Raw genomic sequence first — 13,108 nt, forward strand, 5'->3', positions numbered from 1 at the left:
AGACTGGCACCCCTGGGTTCCCACAGAGGGCTCCTGGAGTCTTCTCTCAGAAGTCACACCCATGTGGCCAACACATAGTTTGGGGCCTAGTAACTGACGGCTTTGCTGCCATCATCTCCCAGGCCAGCCAGCTGCCTTCAATGGTGAGAGTACATAGGCTGACTTCAAGGGTTCTAGCCCAGGCAAAAGGGTCAGAACTGAAGAAAGCAGGATAAGGAGTCAGTCAGAGGTGTGTGTGTGTGTGTGTGTGTGTGTGTGTGTGTGTAGCAGCAGCAGCAAGGGGAAATTGATGTCAGGTTTGGATCACATAGAGTTAGGGCACCAATGGCCTTCCAAGTAGAGATGTCGAACCCAGAAATAACTCACTGGAACTAGAGACAGATTTGGGGGCTGTCCATATGGATGGGATCCTTGTAGTCTGAGAGTAGAGAGAGGGTGGAGAGAGAAGAGCAGAGTCCTGTCAGTTGACCTTTGGGGGATGTCTGTGAAAAGCAGGGCTTAGGCATAGGAGGTAAACTGGCAGCAGAGAAGAGAGTTCTCAGTCAGCAGTGCCCCAAGCTGCTGAGGCGCCAACGAGGTAGGAAGACTAGACCGGCCACTGAGTTTGGCAGCCATGAGGGTGACTCCTCCCAGGTAAACTCAACTCACAAGTCAGTGAAAATTAGGGTCTGACTGGTCCAGACCTTTGCCCTGGGGTTCCAGCGCAGAGTTGGTGTTAACTTCTGGGAAGCCATAGAAATCTCAAGGGCAAATCCCCAGAACACTGACTTTGGAGTCAGAGGAGACACGTTCAAATCCTGCTGCTGTCTCTTTCTACCTACATGATCTTGGCCAAGTCCCTTACCCTCCCTGGATCTCAGTTTCCCCATCTGTTAAATGAGGGGGTTGGACCAGATAGCCTCCTAGGTCCCCCCCAGCTCTCAGTCTCTGCTCCTATGGCTTTGCATCAGCTGAGGACCCAGGTGCATTAATGCATCATCATGTCCCGGCACAGAACAGAATGTTCCAGAGTGTTCCAAATGGAACAGAATGGAACCTAGCAGAATGGCCTGTGGCGTCCCAGTAATACTCAATCTTTTCCTTTTTTATTGCAGCATCCATTTTTAAAACTAGCCAAGCCTCTCTCCAGTCTGACTCCTCTGATCCTTGCTGCGAAAGAAGCAATTAAGAACAGCAGCCGCTAGTGAGGAGAGGGAGGGCCTTCACCCGCCCCAGCCCTGGCGTGTGTAGAGCCGGACCCCCGAGACTCTGTAGGACAGACAGACAGACACACAACAAACCTACTTTGGATGTCCCCAGTGTAAGGGGCGTAAGGCTTGGGGGCTGAGCCTGCCTTCCTGGGAATGGAGCCTTCTCCCCCCACCCCAGTCACATCCCTTTAGCATCTGGAGCCAGTTCAAGGCTGCAGGGGGCTCTGGGGGAAGCAGCTCCTGGCTGTTGCCTCCAGCTGCCCAGTAGCCAGGAGCCGCTTTCCACCACGGGCCGGCTGCCCGTGCACTTCCTTGTCAAATGCCTGGCTTGTCGCTTTTCCCAGTGTCTGGTCTGCTTGGGCATTAGAGAAGGAAGAAAGAGTCCCTCCGGTTCTCTAATGGCTCCTGCCCATCTGCCCACCTGGCTCTCATTCCCACATTCAGTTTCCCTGTGGTAGAATAGACAGAAAGTCATGGCTTGGCTGTCTGTCCTCCATGAGGCAGAATGAGTGTGTTGTGAATGACCTCAGCCCTTGAACCCGGCTTCCCTTCTCCTTCCTCTTCTCCTCCCCTCAGCCCCTCCAAGTTTGGGGCCTCCTCCCTTGGGTCAACTCAGTGTGTCTTACTCTTGGTCTGCATTTGCCTTGGGAAAGTTAGCTTGTCGCATTTATTTTATTTTTTAAAGGCAAAAGATAAGTAAGTGTGTTCAGGAAGGTCTGGTTTGGGGGTTGCATTTTCTGCTTGCTTCCCCCACCCCTACCCCGTGGCTTCCCATGCTCCCAGATGCCTGGAAAAGGTTGCAGAGAGTCACATGGCAGAACTTGTTCCTGCTGCCCCCCCAAATTTATCCCTGGAAAGCTGCTCCCGGGGCTACCAGAAAGATCTCCATGCTACCTCTTGACTCCTTCCATGTGTGGTGGCACTTAGGGACCTAGCCTCTGCCCACCCTCCTGATGGGGCTGAATCGTTTTTATTCTGACAATAATTGTGATTTTTTTAAATAATAAAAAGATCTGGTGAGGAGAGAACTGGTTAGCACTCGCTGTGCTAGTGAGCTGGGGCAGCATCTTTGCTGCTGGCTTCGTGTCCCTTTGAGAACTGGCCATCAGCTAGGGAGAATGTGGGTGCTGCTCCCCTACTCCAGGATCTCCACAGGCAGGTTTCAGTTAGGGTGTGTGCCATGTTGACCATTTGGCAACTTTGAATTCTAAGAACCTGCCCACATGCCTCGGAGGGAATCTGTTAAACAATTTCACTTGAGAAGCCCACTGAGGCATGGGTGACACTCTTTCACGGGCTCTCCCCAAAGACTCAGCTACTGGTACTTTTTGCTTTCCTGGAAGGAAGGGATGGAAGGAGTGAAGAGAGGAGGAAGAAAGGAGAGAAAGGAAAGGCTTTGCTACTTTTTTTGAGCTCATTGGCATCTTGAAAAGATTTGGACAGTTGGCTTTCTGAGTCCTTGAAAAACGCATGGTTTTTGTTGTAGTAGGTCAGGCATGGGAAGAAAATGTGTCTGAATTCAGGCTAGGAAGTAAAGGGGTAAGTGAGGGTTTCTTAGTCTGTGAACCTCTTCCTGTCATTATGAAGGTCTACCCATCTTTCCATTCATCCACTTACCCACTCATCTACCCATCTATCCATCCAGTCACCCATCAATCCGTTCTTCCATTTACTCATGTACCCATTCATCTACTCCACCATCTATCCATTTATCCAGCCTTCCTTCCATCTACTCACAGAATCACAGACTCAGAGTAGACTACTTAGTGGTCATCTAGCTCAACCTATACCCAAAAGGAATCCCCACTGTAACATACCTGACATGTCATCCATTAACAACACAAATAAACATTTATTAAGTACCTACTATGTGCAGGGCTCTGTGCTAGGCAGTGGGGATACAAAGACAAAAAAAAAAATCCATCTATCCATTTGTCAATCCAACCACGTACCTACTCACCCATTTAACCCAATCTTCCATTCAGCTATCTATCCATCTATCTGTTCACCTGGCTCACTCACCTACCTACTCATCCATCCATCCATCCATCCATCCATTCATAAGTCCCATCCATGATCCACCCAACCACTGATCCATTCATTCCCTTTCCAATTCTCTCTTCCAATGTTCTCATTTCTTTTCCACTTTTTCCTTAAGCAATCTCATTCCATTTATAAAAATATTTTTAAGACTCTGCTTTAAACTCTTGCTTCTTCCAGGAATTCTAGTTTGTGTCCATACTGTGTTTTTCTCTGAGCCTTTGCCTATAGATGTTTTGGAGTCACTCTCCTCTTCTGCATTTGTATCTCGAGCATTCTTGCCACCATGATAGCTCATTATAGTGGAATTCTTTTTTTGTTTACTTATTCTTTCAGCCTTCTTCCTGACTTCGAATGTGATGCACGGCTGGGCTCTGCTGCACTTTTATCCATTCATCCACCCATCCAATCTCCCATTCACTCATTCTTCTGTCTATCCTACCCATCTGTTTATCTATTAATTTGTCTGTCCCATCTATTCTCCATTCGTATGTCCACTCACCTATCCCTCTACTAATCTGTCCATGATCTATCTATCCACCCATCTATCCACTGACCCATTCACTCATCCATTCATTGATCCACCCACATATCCATCCATCCATCCACCCATCCATATCATTATCTCTGACTGACCCTTCATCCATCCATTCATTCCTCTACCCACACACTCCCGCTATCCCCCTGAAATGAAAACACTGCCTGTGGGGAGTGTAGCCTAAGCCCATGGGCTCAGTTGTCCCACTGGGGAGGTGATTTTGGTTCCCTAATTTCCCACGTGAATATAAAGTTAGGGGGACTTTGACCTCCCAGGAAACATACAAAGGAGAGAAGCAACATACAAGGCCAGTCCCTTGTGTGGAGCAGCCTATGTGTATGCTGGGCCCTGGGGGATAAGATGGCTGGGCCAGGGCTTTTCCAGACAGCTGTTTGAGCTAATGAGAGGCCTTAATTTTTCTTTCAGTTGACAATATGTATTTGTATTCCTCAGTGATAGATGTCAGTTGTTTCCAGAGGCAGAAGTCACTGTTAGTTTGCAGTGGAGGGGTGGGTGTGCTATCCTTGGGGGGGCAGTGGGGAGCCCTGACCTGGGTTGACCAGAAAGAATAATTCATGTCCTTTGTGTGCCTTCGGGGCCTTTCCTTAGGGTCACTGCATGTAGAGAAATGGCTCTTCTTCTGGGTTCTCCCAGGTCCTTTCTGACCCCTGCTGGGCCACTGAGGCCTGTAGGCATGCTCTCCCAGCAGACTAATGAAGATACCATGCTGATCAGCCATTTGCTCAGACCCCTCTTCCATGATGTTGGACAGCTACTTAGACTTTGAAGAAGTATTACTGCTAAGCTGTTTCTCTTGCCAAAAGTCTGCTGAAGGACTAGTGTATGAAACGTTTGACCATCCATTCCTCTATAGGGCAAAGACCTTTTCCCCTTTCCCCACCTCTTTCAATAGTTCCTTAAATCCCTTCTGAATCTGCCGGGCTCTTTCCTGTGATGCCAGGGCCTCTCCCATCCGGGTGCCTTGGGGGGATCCTGAATCAGCCAGGGGGTGGGCAGAAGCAGGAGGGGCAGAGAGGGGCGAGGAGCACAATAGAGATGACTGGAGAGAAAAAAAGAACCTTGATGTTTTCCTGTGAATTAGTGAGTTGTTGCTTCCCTGCAGTGGTCACAGGTTGGCCATCATGATGTCTGGTGTCGGCCATCATGGTGGACAACGGCTACGCTCGCGGGCCCTGCCTGTTCGTCCTTGTCAATTTCTGTGTGTCTGTGCTCTTTCACTGGCCGCTGACTGGCCGTATATGAAGACTTGAGTCAAATATTTATTCTTTGATTGTCTAATTTAGATTCCTTTCTGGTGAGCTTATTCTACTTTACCATTGGGTCTTCACACCCATCCCTCTCTATTAGGGATGAACTTCTTGTCGCCCAAGTTTCCTGAGAATTGGAGAGCTTCTTATTTTGCAGGAGGATCTTTGGAATTCGATGAGCCTGTAACAAGCCAATTTCTTTGCCCATTGGGTTGTTCATTCTGCCTGAGTCAGGGAGTCAGAGAACATTAGAGATAGAGGGGATTAGAGAGCTCATCTAGTCCAGCCCCACCATTTTACAGAGGAGGAAACTGAGGTCCAAGGACGCACAGCAAGTTAGTGGCAGAGTCAGAGACTTGAACCCAGGCCTTCTGACCCCCAGTCCAGGGCTCTCTCACACCATTCTTCCCTTCCAGACACTGCCGAAGCTCTTTTCAGAGGTGTAGACAAGAGGTCCACAGTGCAGCCCGCTAGACCAAGCTTCTGGAATGCTCTATTCAGCAGGTGGCTTGGTGGTGTGGGCTGCACCCTGAGAGGCACACATGTTGTGCCCATCATTGGCCACTGAGGGACGATGAGCCCAGGCTTGTTGGCTCTTCAGAAACTGGGCCCTGAGGTTGGAGGGCAGAGGGGCTTGGGTTCTCAGAGGCACGGGACAGAAGGGACCATCAGTCCAAGTGACGATCCTGGGGCCTGAGAGGACAAATGATGTGGGGGGTTCTGCCATCCATCTGCAATGCTAAGGGGCAGTGCCAAGGTTACTGGCCCCTCCTGTCCCTGCAGCCAAGAGCTCCCATTTCTTATTCATCCAGGCAGGGTACTTCCCTTCATCCCAGATAGTCAAGTCAGAAGTGAAGGCATGGGACTGCAGGCTGAGTGGATAAACATTGGCAGATGGCAAATGACACTGGCAGAGGGAGCTTGCTGGCACTCCAGCATGTTTGGCTGGGGTTGCTTTGAGGTGCCCGCCATGGGCTGGCAGTTCTCCTGGCTTAGCACAGCAGGCAGAATTTCTAGAAAGACTGTGTGTGTACGCGCGCGCGTGCGCACGTGTATGCATGTATGCTCGCTCCCTGCTCACTCACCAAAATGGTTGTAGGCTTGGCGGTGGGATGGCTTGTTTCCCCAGCAGCACAAATCTGCCCCTCCATGCCTTGTCATCCTGGCTGATTCCTAGCCATGACTTTCTGAAAAGCCCCCGTAGGGCAACGTCCCCAACCTTCTGGAGTCTCTTCTCGTCTGCCAGGCCCCGAGCTGGTGTTGCGGCTGCCCATCTGGGAGCCTTGGCGCTCGCGATGTGACTGGCCCATTCTCTTTCTTGGCCTTTTTTGGGATCCTTGGCCGTTCAGCCTACTGCTCACGTGCAAGTCAATGCTGATTCCGTTCCTCTGTGGCCCCTGACCTTTGGGTCATCCACTGTTTGCATTCTTTTGAGAACATGGGGTTTCGCCTCCCAGGAGGACTTTGGGCTTTTGCATCAGTGAGGAGCTTCTTTGGAAGAAGATTTCATCTTGGCAGGGCTTCAGTGGGAACGAACACTCCCTGGAGAACACTGCACACCCTCTTAGTAGGGTTCCAGCGATGTGTATGTGACGGGCCCTCTCCCCGGCTGTGCCCTGTCCCCTGGCTAGGCTCCATCCCTCAAGGCTCAGCCAGCAGTGGCTGCCCCATGGCTGGCCTGGCAGGGGCAGGTGATGAGGCAAAGGAGGCAGGGGTTCACGTTGTGAGGAGAGCCAGCATGAGCTGCAGAGCAGGCCGAGATGAGCAGGAAAAGCAGAGATTCTGAGCCTGGCAGGCTTCAGGCCCAAAGTAGACCCCTCCCAGCATGCACTGCAGAGTGGCTGGGGAAGGGAATGGGTCTGGTCACTCCATCAGGGAGGTGCCCCTTTTGGTGCTTTAGGATGACTTTCCCCAAAGGGCAAGGCCTTGAAAAAGAGGTTCCTTGATGAGAATGCCCCTTCTGTTGGAACTCTCCCTCCCTCCCAAGCTTATGATCCCATCATCCTCAGTGGGGCCAGCCTTGGTGACTGGGAAGCTTGTCCATAGACAATGCCCTTCGGCAGTCCGTTTCAGTGGGCCTCTTCCACGCTCGGGCACCATCTGCTGGCACCTGGAGATGTTGGATGGCGGCTCCTTCAGCCCAAGCAATTGCTCCAGGGCACAGATTGGCAAGGCCAGAGCCTAGGCGCTCCACACCTTCTGGTCTAGAGGGTTAAGCTTGCAATGTAGCCTCAAAGTGAGTGAAGGCCAGTAGCCATCCCCACCTGAAGTCCCACTTTCTGTTTGCTAGTGAGCCACAGGCCTGGTAAGGCTGGTAAAAACAAACCCTCCAGGGGTGGGGGTGGGGGGTGGGGGGTGGGGCTGGGAGTGGGGGTGGAGGGAGTGGGGGGTGGGGGGAGGAGTTACAGTCCAGATGGGCTGATCTGCTGATAGTTGGCCTGGTTAGCTGGTTATCAGTTGGGTGAGGGGCCTCGCTTTTCTTGGGGGTATGTGTGGGGGGGGAGGGGCTGGCTTGGAGCTGGCTATAGGCTGCTTCTGCCCTGGGCTGGGGAGGCTTGTCCAGATTCTACGCATGACCCCTCCCAGCCCAGGCTCTGCCCGCTTTGGCTTCTAGGCTGGCATGACTTGGGAAAGAAGGTGCTCAGTCTGTGGGGGATGCCCACAGGGAGCCATCACCCAGGCCACCTGTGCCACAGATCTCTGAGTACCTGCCTGCCCTGGGCTCAGTGGCCCCTGGGGGGAGGGGGGAGGGAAGGGTGTGGGGAACAGAGGATCATGGGATGTCAGAGCTGGAAGGGACCTCAGAGAAGATCTAGTTCAATTCCTTCATTTTATAGAGGAGAAAACCAAGGGCCCAGAGAGGGGAAGGGACAGGCTGAGCCCCAGTCCTCAGATTCCCAATCCATGTGCTCCGTCAGAATCCTGTGACTTGTTAGTGGTTTGAGCATACATTGTAATCTCAGCCCTCCTTGGTGGGCTCCTGGCCTAACTCTCCCAAGCCCCACGCAGGGCCACGTGAGCAGTGCCCAGCCCTGCCTTGGCCCGGGGCTTGAAGGGGCCGTTGGTTGGCCTAGCTAGGGATCAACTTCATCCACAAGTGTCCTGTCCCGTCCTGTCCTGTCCTGTCTTGTCCTGTCCCATGAAGCCCCGCTCTCCCTCTTCCCATGCCAGGCGATGCCGGGCGGGTGGGGTGGGCGGGGCTGGGGAGCAGGGGACGGGGCCCAATGTGAACTTTGACGTTGTGCTTGAAGCACTGGAGGTTGACTGGCTCGTGCATGACTGTATCTTGCGTGTAACAAATATTGCCGTTTGAAGCTTGGACCTCCAGTCCTGTGAATAAAAATGACCTGAACTGCAACTGCTCGCTACGTGTTGTCTTCTCTGTTGCTCCTGGGCTGCCTCCTCCCCTTGCCCCTGCCTTGGCCTTGCCCCTGCCCTGGTTCCCACCGGCAAAGGTGATGCCACCTCCCCGGGCCGGCCAAGGGGTATCCATGGCTTGCCTCAGCCCCGTGGCCCGTGTGAAGTGCCTCCAGTGTGTGCACGTGGCTGGAGAGAGAGCTTCCATGTTTGTGGCGCACCAGCTTCACTTGGACATGCCATCAGTACCTCCAACTTGACATGCCCAACATAGAAGCCGTCCCCCTCCCCTGCCGCCGCCCAAGGTGATGGTAGTGTAGCCCAGTGGCTAGAGTGCTAGATGTGCAGGCGGGAAGACCTGGGTTTGAATTCCATCGCTGACAGGCAAGTTGCTTCCCCTCTCTGAGTCTCAGTTTCTCCATCTGGAAAATGGGGAAAATATTTGTAGTTCTGATCTCATAGAGTGGTTAAGAAATGGTAATGAAATGATGCAGGTGCTCTGCAAACTTTAAGGTGCTATCAAATCATCGATTGTAATTATTGTTCTGAGACACTACCATCCTTCCAGCCTCCTAGGTTTGGGATCTCCCAGTCATCCTCAACTCTTCCATTCCCCACCCCTGTCTACCCAGAGGCCTTTGCACAGGCTGCCCCCCATGCCAGGAGTGTGCTCCCTCCTTACCCTGCCTCTGAGAAGCTCTAGTTCAGGCTCGGGTGGCCTGTATTTGTCACTTTGTTCAAGTCCTCTTCTGCTGATCTTGTTTATACTGTGAGAGTTTGACCCCTGATCAACTGAGTCCCTCCCCCTCCACATTTTGAAATGGACTGTAAGGGGCAAGTAACAGAGACAATGAGATGTAAAGGTGTGGCCCCTTTCAGATCTTGGGTGCTTGCACTGGTCAGGCGGAAAACTGCCCTTTTCAAAGCTTGAGTTTATTCACAAGGCCCCTAGTCTTGGCGATCCTCAGTGGGGTTCCTTTCCCTTTCATATGCAAATGAACCACTCAAACTTGAACGCCCTTTACAATCTCTGAACACCAGACTCTGGGCCTGCCAGGTGCCCTTTCCTCTACCTCGGGCTAGAGGGAGGGGGATGGGGGGCGGGGGGACTGAGGATTGGAATGTGGAGGACTCTGCTGGCACTGGAGCCCATGATGAAAGAGCAAGAACCCAGCTCTTGAAGGTCTTATCAGTGAAGTTCCCATTCTTCAGGGAAGCAGTTTCTCTCCCCATCCCGCTTCCCATTGGCAGAAGTACATGGCATTACCCTGTGGGGTTGAGTCTGTCTTCGAGAGAGGCCAGGAGTCCGAGTCTGTCCACTGGAACTCAGATCTGATAGGCCCAAGGAGGCCTGAGACTCCTGCTGATCCCAGGGAATAGGCCCCAGTCCATTCTGAAAGTGGATCCCAGCACTCTAGGTGAGGATGTCAGATGAGCTCAAAGGTAGAGGTGGGAACAGAACAAACACCCTGCATCAGAGTGACGTTCAGTGGCACAGGAACCAGCAGGGTTCACACGGTCACATTCATTTACCATCAACCAGTGGAGCAGAGGCCAAAATTAGTGGCCCTTGAGCTCTGCAGTCAGAAGTGAGTTGTGACTGCTCACCCAGACCTTGGCCACGTGTTCCCCACCCGTGTGTTTCCACTTGTGAGTGCTGTGTGTCCACTCTTCTCACTGATGCTGTATGTGTTTGTGGTAAAGCACACTCAAGGTTGATGGGGGGAGATGTTGGCTACTGTTTTTACTATGCCATTCCAGTCAATTCCTTGACTTTGAGCTAATTGTGACCTCTGGCTGACTGCAGATGGTACCAGTTGGGGGCTGGTGAGAACTTTGAACCTGGGGTAATGGTCCTCTTGAGGACCCTACTGTGAGTGTGAGATGGGGAGGGGGAGAGGTAGAGGTGGGCAGGTATCCCAGAAAGACACTAAATTACTCATCTACCTACATGTTGCATCACCTCCCCACTCCAGCCAATGTAAACTCCTTCAGGGCAGGCATTGATTGGTTAATTTCTGCATTTGTATCTTTGGTCCCTAAAGAAATGACTTAACAAATGTTTGTTGAATTGAATTTCTTCTCTAGAATCCTTGACCGATGGCAACCCTCCCATCTTTATTTTTATGTTATTGAAATTGTCTGTTTATGATAATTAGCTAGCCTTTCTATGAGGTTTTAAAGCTGCTGAAGCACATTACACAGATCATCTCAGCTGAATTCTTCCAACAACCCCATGCTAGTGTTATCACTTTACAGATGAAGAAACTAAGGTAAACTAATGGGGGGGGGAACTTAAGAGGCAATATGACCCCAGGTCTTCCTGATTCCAGGTTCACACTCTCCCTACCATGCCAGCCAGCCAGCTGCCTCAGGTCTCCTCCCTCTAAATCCAGAATTCTTTCCAGGGCAGCCCCTCGAGGAGGGGGTGGGGTAGGGAATTGTGGTCAGCTGAGGGGTTATATGTACCTTTCCCCGAGAGACACACACACACACACACACACACACACACTAGGTGTCTCTGCTTCGGAGAACTGGAAGGGAGAGAAGGCCATAGGAGGCCCAGAGCGGGGAGGGTTGGAAGGCTGGAGGGGGAGGCCAGCACAGATAGGCCCTGAAAGCCCAGCAAGGGTAATAAGCAAGAACTCTTTTCCCCAGTCAGTATCCTGTGACCTTCTCCAAGGTCCTGTACGCGCACTGCCCTCCAGAAATTCAGTGGGCTGGGGGTTGGGGGAGGGAGGCCCGAGAGAGTCTGCCCACAGCCGAGGGGTGCTGAGCCCGTGGCTACTGGGGTGGGGGTGGCTGCCAGAGACCAAGAACCAGCCTGCTGCTCTTCCCCCACCGCAGGGCTCTCAGGTGCGTGACAACACTGCCATCTTCAGGCCAAATCAGGGAGTTGCATCCCTACCCACTCACTGAAAAATCAAATTATTTTTTTAAATTGTTGAAAAAAATCAAAGGCAGGCTTATGGAATGGCTGAGTTGGAAGGGTCCCTGGGGATCACCTGCTCCAAGCCCGCTATTTCCCAGCAGAGCTTTGCCCAGTTTGCTTAGTCCTCGAACCAGTGGAGGCTGAGGCCCAGCTTGGGTTTGGGGGCCTTTCTGCACTTGCCCTTTGTACAAAATCACTGAGATTGGCTAGTCCTCAGTGGCCCCTAACAGACACTTTTGGCAGTTGAGGGGCTCACTCCATTTCAAATCCTCCCATTCCACTTTTTAACACTTAAACTGTTGGGAAGCTTCTTCATTTTGGGGCCCCAATCCATCTCTGCCCATTCACTTATTCCTCCTTGCTCATAGGGTCTGGGCCGACTGAATGCCTCGACTCGGCCGGCCGTAACGGGCCCTTATCCAAAGCAGGCATCATGTAAGGCCTCTGCCTGGTGGGAATGGTTTGTCCCTTTGGCCAATGGCCAAGGTGGGGAGGGATGTGGGAGGCAGTGGAAAGGATACTCAATATGGATCTGAGGTCCTGTCACAGTTCCCTCCCTTCTTTCCTGTATGACTCAGTTACCTCATCTGTCCCCCTCCTTTCTGTGGCCACCATCTAAGGTCCTGCCTCCAAAGAGGGGAACAGGAATTGGCATGGCTCAGTTGTGTGCATCTGGTAGTGGCTCACAACTGCAGAAGCTCACGGACAAAGGCATGGAGGTGGAGAATGATACTTGGGGAAAGACAAATACTCCCTTCATCTTCTGCTCTGGTCAGACCATGGTCTCTGGATCCCCAGTGGCACAGTGCCTGGCACAAGCATTTACTGGTTGGTTGATGGTGCTCAGTTCTGGGGGCCACATTTGGAGGAAGAAAGCGACCAGAGTGGGTAAGGGTCTGGAGTCCATGTTGAAGTAATTAGGGCTGTTTAGCCTGGAGAAGCTTGGGGGGGGGCGGCATTCTGCAAAGAGGTCCAAATTCCTGTTCTTAGATGCATTTCTTTTTTTTTTTTTTTTTTTTTTGGTGAGGCAGTTGGGGTTAAGTGACTTACCCAGGGTCACACAGCTAGTAAGTGTCAAGGGTCTGAGGCCGGATTTGAACTCAGGTCCTCCTGACTCCAGGGCCGGTGCTCTATCCACTGTGCCACCCAGCTGCTCTAGACACATTTCTTAAATGCTTACTTCATGTCCCCTTCTGCCCCCAGGCTCAAGGACTAGCTTTTCCTTTCCCCTTTCCCCCATCCCCAGAAGCGCAAAACCAAATAAAGGGCCAGATTCTTGATGTGGGAAGTGGCGCTTAATTAGTGTTCATTGACAGAGCAAAATGAGTGAATTCATAGGTTTTTATTGAAAGCAGAGCAGGATAGTGTGGGGAAGCATTGCCTGGGGTTGAGAAGGAAGAGGGGAGCAGGGATGGCAGGACAAGGGACGGTCCAGCTGGGCTGCCTTCCACGTTGACCCTTGTGTCTCCAAAGCCTCAGAGCCCAGGGCACGTGGTGTGTGATGGATGGACACTGGGCAATGCAGGACTAGATAGCAGACCCTATATACCCATCCCAACTGCTGCCAGTGACTGGTCCCCATTGTTCCCCCTCCCCTTCTACAACCCAGGCCTGCAAGACAAAGAGAGATTAAAGCTATTTTGCAAAGACAGGGCAACCCCCCCTTCCCAGGTGACCCACTTGGCATGGCTTTGGGCCCAGCAGTGCCAGCTTGCCCTCTCTGTGGCAATGCCTGCCTTCTATACTGCCCAGGTGATCTCTGGGCATCGCTGCTTGTGCCTCC

At 52.1% G+C, this 13,108-nt stretch overlaps 1 protein-coding gene across 10 annotated transcripts in view; it reads left to right on the forward strand.

Annotated features, from left to right (window-relative positions):
- Positions 1–4,765, forward strand: part of PAK3 (p21 (RAC1) activated kinase 3) — a 79,530-nt gene extending 74,765 nt beyond the window's left edge. For all 10 annotated transcript variants that reach the window (XM_043974070.1, XM_043974071.1, XM_043974064.1 and 7 more), the window contains one exon: positions 1,095–4,765. In XM_043974070.1, the coding sequence (XP_043830005.1) occupies positions 1,095–1,184 (90 nt within the window). In that variant the 3' untranslated portion in view covers positions 1,185–4,765. The remainder of the gene's footprint in view (positions 1–1,094) is intronic.
- Positions 4,766–13,108: the final 8,343 nt, after the last annotated feature.

The sequence above is a fragment of the Dromiciops gliroides genome, chromosome X (genome assembly GCF_019393635.1).
Source record: "Dromiciops gliroides isolate mDroGli1 chromosome X, mDroGli1.pri, whole genome shotgun sequence".
Taxonomy (NCBI): Eukaryota; Metazoa; Chordata; class Mammalia; order Microbiotheria; family Microbiotheriidae; genus Dromiciops; species Dromiciops gliroides.